The 9,984-nt window shown below is 39.4% G+C and overlaps 1 protein-coding gene across 1 annotated transcript; it reads left to right on the top strand.

The window, feature by feature from the left end:
• The first annotated feature begins 8,607 nt into the window (after positions 1–8,607).
• LOC126831553 (tubulin alpha chain-like) lies at positions 8,608–9,757 on the top strand. The gene is given in 2 exon segments (XM_050562105.2): positions 8,608–8,635; positions 8,638–9,757. Coding segments are annotated over 2 exon segments (507 nt in total). The 5' UTR covers positions 8,608–8,622; the 3' UTR covers positions 9,132–9,757.
• Positions 9,758–9,984: the final 227 nt, after the last annotated feature.

Genomic DNA, 9,984 nt, shown 5'->3' with positions numbered 1-9,984 from the left:
ACCTGCCCATGACACCTCTACTCCCAACCAATAAAATCATGCGTTCGCCACTTGGGAAATTCACCACTTATCGAAACTGGTAAAGTCCCCCCTTTAACATTCAGCAATGCTAATAACCCTGCGTTCAGTGGTAATTCAGTGAATCTCGTCAACGGCTAAAATCGCTGAATGTTTATTCGATGTAAAATGAGGCGACATATTTGTCTTGCAATAATTTATGTATGTTTTGACCTGACCTATGATTTGTGATTCATACTAAATGAAATGACGTGGCCACGACTCGTGTCCTATTCATTTGATATAGAATAGAATAGAATTTTTATACGCCCTCATGGAAATGTGGTCGTATATTGTCGTTGCCTCCATCCGTCCGACCAACGGAAATTTATATGCATTATTTAGATTAGTGAAACTAAGAAGCCTGTTGAATTTCAGCAATTTCCGTTAATTATGTCTAAAATTACAAAATGACGTCATTATCGATAGCCAGGTATCTGTGGGAAATAATTGCTTTTTATACGCCCACATTGAAATGTGGTCGTATATTGTCGTCGCCCCCGTCTGTCGGACCGGCGTCCACACTTGCTTGTACACGCTCTAGAGGCTAAGGTTAATACCCAATTGACTTTAAATTCACACACGGTATTTAAGGTAATGAGACGCAGAATCCTATTGATTTTCAACGATTTCCGATAATTACTACCACTTTGAAATATCTTGTGGACGCTCTAAGAGGCTAAAGTTAATATCCGATTGACTTTAAATTTACACACAGTGTTGAAGGTCACGAGACGAAGAATCCTTTTGATTTTCAGCGCGATTTCCGATAATTATTACCAGAGTTATTACCCTTGATCACTTTAAAAAATCTTTTGGATGCTTTAGAGACCATCTGAATAATTTTATATTTATACACCGTGTTTACGCCTATATATAATCGTTTCGATTGACTTTAGATTGATACAGAGTTTAACGCCTTGAGACGAAGAAGTGTATTGATTTTCAATATTTTTAATAACTTATACAGCTAAATCCATGATATTAAATGTTTTGTATACTAAACGTTAGCACGGGCCAAACAAATTCTAATGATTTCCTGATAATTACTTAATGAGTAATTACTCTTAATCAGATTTTAGTGTATTATAAATGTTTCATTACCGGCAAAAGTAAAAATATGCGACAACTCTTGTTGACTGCCCGAACGATTTAAATCGAAATGGATTTTTACGTTGTGGGCAAATGAAGACGGATATACGTCATACAGTGTGCTATGACATGAGAGAACTTTTCCCCAGACGTGTACAGGGGACCTATGTTGTTCATCCCATCCAATTGACTAGACGCTCTTCTTGTCAAGAGGTACCACGCCGTGTAATTCACAGTAACGTTTTTAAGAAACACTCCGAGCGAATTCGAAGCCCCCTTGTTCGCGAGCCAGCGTATTACGCACTGAACCACTGCGGCCCCCATAACTAGTAGAGGGAAAGTATATACAACTATAGCATGGGGAGAAGGGCGGCACGGTTATGGAACTTTGTCTTTATGAATCAATTGTATTTTGGTTTTATTTTTTTATGTTTATTTCACACACACACCCCACCCCCCACCACCACCGGCAAAAAAGAAATATAATTATGGCCCGTTACCGCTGAACTTTTACTGGTCTCATTGAATCAACTGGCGTGGTTTCGAATCCCCGGTTGTACGTGGCAAGGAGTAGGGTCGCCTGTCCAACCTCGTGGGTTTTCTCCGGTTCCTCCGGTTTCCTCCCACTGCTAAAGACGCCCTACGCGCAAGCGTTTTATTAAAATAAAATTGAACCATGTGTTAGTCCCGAAATGACCTAGTTTGTGTCGAGTGGACGTTACCCCCCCCCCCCCCTCCCACACCCGCGAATATAATTTATTAAACTGTGTCCGGGCTTAATTGACATTTTCTTTCCTAAAAATGTAATTAATTACATCCATTAACTGTCTAATTAAAACTACACCAGCAGACTGAGAACAATACATTGGCGTTTTTTGGCAGGACAAAAAAGCAATTATTTCCCACTGATTCATACCTGGCTATCAATAATGACGTCATTTTGTAATCCTATACCATGTTGTAATGATTTATTATGATCTTCTTAGATACCAGTAATTAACCGATCCAGGTGAACGTGCGTGGCAATAAAGTGGTGATTTTTGATAAAACGACGTACATTCTGCTGTGATTTTATAGACAAAGACTGTTGAGTCTCTCACTTAGTTCATTATTAACTTTTTGTGAGGATACCAGCCTAATTTCTACAAGTAAAAATGGTAAGTAAAACATAAACTTTCGATTTTCTAAATACAGGTAGACCGTTTCCGAAACAGACACGGGTGGCTTATATTAATCCGTTTCTTTTGTGTTCATACGGTTGTTATAAATTTTGAACACCTAAATATATATATATATATTTTTTTTTGCTGATATTGTTTTTTTAAAGCTTTCTTATTAAGAACAAACCTAATGATATACACGATGCCATGATTCGCCCATGTTTTACAAAATTGTCTTTTATAAAACTGTCATAGTTATTCACAAAATTCAGGACCGTGTTTTAGGTACCTCCGTTTGCTAGACCTGTATTTTCGGGTTGGGAGGTAACATTACTTCATAAAACTGTCATAGTTATTCACAAAATTCAGGGCCGTGTTTTATGTATCTCGTTTGCTAGGCCTGTATGGTCAGGTTGGGAGGTCAAAATTACTTCATAAAACTTGCACTTGGGTGGGGCGGTGATGCGTCTTCTTGTTGGAAAGAATCCTCAAATTATTTAGGTTTACCAGGTCTCTATATATGCCATATATTAAATTTAAACCTAGTAAAACTTGGAATTTATTCAGCAAGAATATTGTGAACATCTAGTCACTTTAAAAATGCTGTTATGTAATTGCCAAATGCAGACACGAAACCAAAATCGATGAGATGTTAGTTGTTGGTGTCACGCGGCATAAGGTCGGGTTCCGTTGCTATTGTTCGTATTAAACTATCCAGTCTTGTATTTATGCATTATTCATAAAAGAATATTATGGTAGACAGTATGTCAGATATAATGCCGTAAATAAAAGTCTGAAATGGTCTACTATTAGGCCAATTTATGATACATGGATAAAAGAAAATCAATTTGTTTTTATACCCCCACATGAAATTAGTGTCTATAGAAAGTCGACCTATTTTTATACGCCCACATTTTCATGTGGGCGTATATTGTCGTCGCCCCTGTCCGTCCGTCCACAATTGTTTGTGAACAGTCTACAGGTCACAATTTTTATCCGATTTCAATGAAACTTGAAATATAGGTTTATCACCCTAAGATCTCGGTTCCTTGCGATATTGGCATGTATCGGACTGTAACTTCATGGATTATGGCCCCTGATTGTACGAAAAATCACGTTTTTAGCTTGTGAACACTGTAGAGGTCACAATTTGTATCCGATTTGGTTTAAACTTGAAATGTATGCTTATAACCCAAAGACCTCGGCTCCTTTCGATATTCGCGCATATCGGAACATAACTTCCTGAATTATGGCCCCTGATTGTACGAAAAATCGCGTTTTTAGCTTGTGGACCCTATAGAGGTCATAATTTTTATCCGATTTAAAAATAAGTATTATTATATCACCGTTACACCCCAAGGACGCCTGAGTTCGAATTTCGTGAAAATCGGCCCAAAACTGACAAAATGGCTGCCCTTCGTTCTCAATAGCGTAAAAATATGGTACACCAAGGTCGTGGACCTTATAGAGGTCACAATTTTTATCCGATTTTGTTAAAACTTGAAATGTAAGTTTATAACCCAAAGATCTTGGTTCATTTTGATATTTGCGCATATCGGACCGTAACTTCATGTAATTATGGCCCCTGATTGTACGAAAAATCGCGTTTTTAGCTTGTGGATCCTATAGAGGTCATAATTTTTATCCGATTTAAAAAAACGTATTATCACCGTTATACCCTAAGGACGGTTGAGTTCGAATTTGGTGAAAATCGGCCCAAAACTGACAAGACAAAATGGCCGCCGTTCGTTCTCAAATGGCGTAAAAATATGATATATCAAGATTGTGGACCCTATAGAGGTCACAATTTTTATCTGATTTTGTTGAAACTTGAAATATAAGTTTATAACCCAAAGATCTTGGTTCCTTTCGATATTCGCGCATATCGGACCGTAATTTCTTAAATTATGGCCCCTGATTGTACGAAAAATCGCGTTTTTAGCTTGTGGACCCTATACATGTAGAGGTCATAATTTTTTTCCAATTTAAAAAAAACGTTTATCACCGTTTCACCCTAAGGACGGCAGAGTTCGAATTTCGTGAAAATCGGCCCAAAACTGGCAGACAAAATGTCCGCTGGTCGTTCTCAAATAGCGTAAAAATATGGTATATCAAGGTTGTGGACCCTAATTTTTATCCGATTTTGTCGAAACTTGAAATGTGAGTCTATAACTCAAAGATCTCGGTTCCTTTCGATATTCGCGCCTATCGGACCATAACTTCCTGAATTATGGTCCCTGATTGTACGAAAAATCGCTATTTTAGCTTGTGGGCCCTATAGAAGTCATAATATTTATCACCGTTACACCCTAAGGACGGCTGAGTTTGAATTTCGTGAAAATCGGCCCAAAACTGACAGACAAAATGGCCGCCCCTCGTTCTCAAATAGCGTGGCTAAGTGGGTAAGACGCTAGCTCGCTAGCCTGGAGGTCGGCTGCATTGGCCGAGAAAGTTAATCCAGATATTCCTGCGTGGTTCTCCCTTGTCAGTGATACAGGACGGAGGGGCTGACAAGGAAAGCTGTCTAGTCGTTCGGATGGGACGAAAAACCGAGGTCCCGTGCACGTAAAAGATCCCTTGGCAGTTGGAATTCGATATAAGAGTAGGCTGTAGTGCCGCTGTCCGGGCAAAATTTCCCTCCTAGCACACTGTATGGGCGTATGCCCGTCTTCATTAGCCCAGGTTAGGAGCAGAACAGTAGTACGTTAAACTCCATTTCATTTCATTACTGTTGGAAGTTTGGATTAGAAATAGGCATCAATTATGTGTGCACCGTGTATGAGAATTGGCGATCGTTTGATTGACAGACGATAACTCCAATCACATATTCTCGATTATCAAGTAACATTATCAATGGCTATGGTAGCCTCGTTTGGCAGGCCTTTCATTACCAGTTTCCGGTAGTGACAACAGCGACTAACGGTAAACGTTAGCTTGGTCCGCCATTTATTGATTTAATTTTAGTAGTAGTAGTTAGTTGTATTTTACGTCCGCTTCCACCGAGGTGATATCGCAGACAAATTTTAAATGGACGATTGTTTAAATCCAAACTGTGCCCAAGCCATCCGTGGGTCTACAGACTTGATTTTGAGCTTGTTGAGTAAATAAAGGTCTAATTAATCATTTTTATACGCCCACATTTAAATGTGTTCGTATATTGTCGTCGCCCCCGTCCGTCCGTCCGTCGGTCTGTCGGTCCGGCGTCCACAATTGCTTGTGGACGCTATAGAGGCTAAAGTTAATATCCGATTGACCTTAAATTTATACACAGTGTTTAAGGTCATGAGCCGAAGAAGCCTATTGATTTTCATCGATTTCCATTAATTACTGCCAGAGTTATGGCCCTTCAAAAAATCTTGTGGACACTCTAGAGGCCAAAGTTAATATCCGATTTTCTTAAATTTATACACAGTGTTTAAGGTCATGAGACGAAGAAGCCTATTGATTTTCAGCGATTTTCGATAATTACTGCCAGAGTTATGTCCCTTGATCACTTCAAAAAATCTTGTGGGCGCTGTAGAGGCCAGTTAATATCCGATTGATCTTAAATTTATACACAGTGTTTAAGGTCATGAGACGAAGAAGCCTAGTGATTTTCAGCGATTTCCGATAATTACTGCCAGAGTTATGTCCCTTGATCACTTTAAAATATCTTGTCAACGCTCTAAAGACCAAAGTTAATATCCGATTGACTTTAAATATATACACAGTGTTTAAGGCCATGAGACGAAGAAGCCTATTGATTTTCAGCGATTTCCGATAATTACTGTCAGAGTTGTGGCCCTTGATCACTTTGAAAAATCTAGTTGACGCTCTAAAGGTTAAAGTTAATATCCGATTGACTTTAAATTTATACAAAGTGTTTAAGGTCATGAGACGAAGAATCCTATTGATTTTCAGCAATATCCGATAATTACTGCCAGAGTTATGGCCCTTAATCACTTTGAAAAATCTTGTGGACGGCCTAGAGGTCAAAGTTAATATCCGATTGACTTTAAATTTATAATCAAATTTAAGTGTATTATAAATGTTTCATTACCGAAAATTAAAAATATTTGACAACTCTTGTTGACTGCCCGGACGATTTAGCTGCTGTGGGCGTATGTTTCGTTGCCTGGCAACCTATCTTTATAACATATGAGGCCTAAATAAAGACTTGCAATAGGCAGCTTTAGCTCTTGCATAATGTATGTTTAAAGGAGCTAAATCTCTATTCTTTGGCACCTAGAAATGGACAGGGTCGCAACGCGTATAATAATGTAATATGAATGTATATGAACTGATTTACATTGAATCGTTTCTGTTTTTACTGTAATTTCTAATCTGTATCCGTAGAGTCCAAATTAAATGGCAGTGTTTGGTATTTGGTTATTCCAATCTATACACCGGCAGTATGCTCATGTGGGATATGCTCAGCCTCGTTCATCGAGTCGCTTTATTACAAATGACGCTTGAAAGCATTCTGATAATTTTAAAATTTTCATTTTGTCTTAAATATTGGATATCAGAAGCCCATCTTTTCACGGTGGAATAACATCAATGTTGATTTAAATTGACCAATAAGTCGTGTTTGCATTGTCGAAGACTGTAGAGGATTGAGTTAGACTTGCCCCCTTTAAGTCAATTCCAAAGTATATCCATGTGTGTAATGTATTCGATTTTTTTCAGCGTGAATGTATCTCTATCCATGTTGGCCAAGCTGGTGTACAGATGGGCAATGCCTGTTGGGAATTGTACTGTTTAGAACATGGTATCCAACCCGATGGTCAGATGCCATCAGATAAAACTATTGGAGGTGGAGATGATTCCTTTAATACCTTCTTTGCCGAGACCGGAGCTGGTAAACATGTACCAAGAGCTGTCTTTGTTGATTTAGAACCAACTGTAGTAGGTAGGTACTTGCATTAATGACTAAATACTCGCTGGTTCGAAAACCACCCTGGAAAACGTTCATCGGGATTCTCCGGAGTGGTCCCCTCGCGACAGTGGTGTAGGACATAGGGCATAACAAGGGACAACGTATATCTGTGTACATATTGCGTGCACGTGGAATTCGATATAAGAGTAGGTCATAGTGCTGCTGCCCGCGCAAAATGTCCCGAATAGCACACTGCATGGCGAATTCAGTTCTTTATTAGCCCAGGTGGAACAGAACAGTAGGATGTTAAAGCCATTTCATTTCATTTCTAAAGACCACCAATTTGCCACGATTATATGCTTAGGTCGAAAACTTAGACTCCGAGGTTAGTACAAACATGGTTAATAATATAATAATTAATCCTCAGCTGGGTTCCAAACTCGCCCAACCTTGAAATTATAGGGTTTGATTTAATAGTTCTCACATTTCGTACAACTTTGGTGTCCACCGTTTGGTATTCTTGAAAGAAAAGTATGTCTTGTGTCGAGGGAGTATCGTTTCTGTTGATAAAATGTACAGTCACGGGAACTGAATGGATTAGCACTATAAATGCAAGAAGCACTACAAAAACTTGTTACCTATGTGAACTGAGAAATAGTGTCCGGAGCAAACCCAACCAAGCTCCACCTTAACACATCCACGAAATATCAATTTGACGACACTGCACGTCACCAATCTCTCCCATCTGTATTACATTACAATTCTGTGTCGGGGGTGGTTTCTCGCCTACACCAAACTTATAGTTTAATCTGGAATAATGTGTATTTCTTCCAGATGAAATCAGAACTGGTACATACCGCCAGCTCTTCCATCCTGAACAACTCATCACTGGTAAAGAAGATGCCGCCAATAACTACGCCAGAGGTCATTACACTATTGGAAAAGAAATTGTCGACTTGGTTCTTGATAGAATCAGGAAAAATGCTGATCAATGCACTGGTCTTCAGGGATTTCTCATCTTCCACAGTTTTGGTGGAGGAACCGGTTCCGGATTTACCTCCCTTCTTATGGAAAGATTGAGCGTTGATTACGGAAAAAAATCCAAATTGGAATTTGCTGTCTATCCAGCGCCCCAAATTTCCACTGCCGTGGTTGAACCCTACAACTCTATCCTCACCACCCACACCACTCTGGAACATTCCGACTGTGCTTTCATGGTTGATAATGAGGCTATCTATGACATCTGTCGTCGTAACTTAGATATTGAACGTCCAACTTACACCAACTTGAACCGACTAATTGGACAGATTGTCAGCTCCATCACTGCCTCTCTCCGATTTGATGGTGCCCTCAATGTCGACTTAACTGAGTTCCAAACCAACTTGGTACCCTACCCACGTATCCATTTCCCCCTGGCTACCTATTCGCCAGTCATCTCTGCAGAGAAAGCCTACCATGAACAGCTTTCAGTTGCCGATATAACAAACTCTTGTTTTGAACCAGCCAACCAGATGGTAAAATGTGATCCTCGTCATGGAAAATACATGGCCTGCTGTATGTTGTACCGAGGCGATGTTGTCCCAAAGGATGTCAATGCTGCCATTGCCACAATCAAGACCAAGAGAACTATTCAGTTTGTCGACTGGTGTCCAACTGGTTTCAAAGTCGGTATCAACTACCAACCACCAACTGTTGTACCAGGAGGGGATTTAGCCAAGGTGCAGAGAGCCGTTTGTATGTTGAGTAACACCACTGCTATTGCCGAGGCCTGGGCTCGCCTAGATCATAAATTTGATCTTATGTATGCCAAGAGAGCTTTCGTTCACTGGTATGTTGGTGAAGGTATGGAAGAGGGTGAGTTCTCAGAGGCCAGAGAAGATTTGGCTGCTCTGGAGAAGGATTATGAAGAAGTTGGTGTCGATTCTGTTGAAGGTGAAGGGGAAGACGAAGGTGAAGAATACTAAACCAATAGCATTTGTCATTCATATTTAAGGCTTTCATTTTTATACGCCCACTTTGATAATTGGTAGTATATTGTCGTCCACTCGTCCATAATACATTGGATGAAGTTAATATCCGATTGTCTTTAGATTTATACACAGCAATTAAGGTCATAAGCCGAAGAATCCTATTGATTTTCAACGATTTCCGATAGTTACACTTCCAGAATTATAGACCTTGATCACTTTGAAAAATCCTGTGGATGCCCTGGAGACCAATCATCCGATTGATTTAAAATTTATACACCGTGTGTATTTAAGGTTGTAAGACGAAGACTCCTTTTGATTTTCAAGGATTTCTGGTAATTACTGCCAGAGTAATGGCTCTTGGTCAATTTAAAAAAAAATTGTGGATGCTTTGCAGGACAGTTATCATTCAATTGACTTTAATTGTATACACAGTTGCGCGACAACCCTTCTTGACTGTCCAGACGACTTAATTGCTGGGCGTATGTTTCGTTGCTTGGCAACTTATCTTTTTATTTGAAACAAATCATTGTTGAAGCTTATTGTAACATCATTACCAGTTCAGTATGCAAGGCTAGTGGTTTCTGATTCAAACACTATTAAAATGTCATTAATAATATCAATTGAGCTTTAGTTTTATGTTTTGACGGTGCCCTCGCCCTTGAGAAGCTTACCGCAATTATCTTTAGTTCAGCTTATGAAATCTAAGTAGTACTGTACACGGGGACATGGTTTGTGTACTTTGTCTAGAACAGGTTGTTTATCAGTTAATTGGAAATCGGATGGACTGTTTCAAAGTATTTGTCCAGGGTTCAGACATTCAATAGTCTATGATGGAATAGTCTACTCA

Source organism: Patella vulgata, chromosome 9 (genome assembly GCF_932274485.2).
Source record: "Patella vulgata chromosome 9, xgPatVulg1.2, whole genome shotgun sequence".
NCBI lineage: Eukaryota > Metazoa > Mollusca > Gastropoda > Patellidae > Patella > Patella vulgata.
This window is presented reverse-complemented; position numbering and strand designations above follow the sequence as displayed.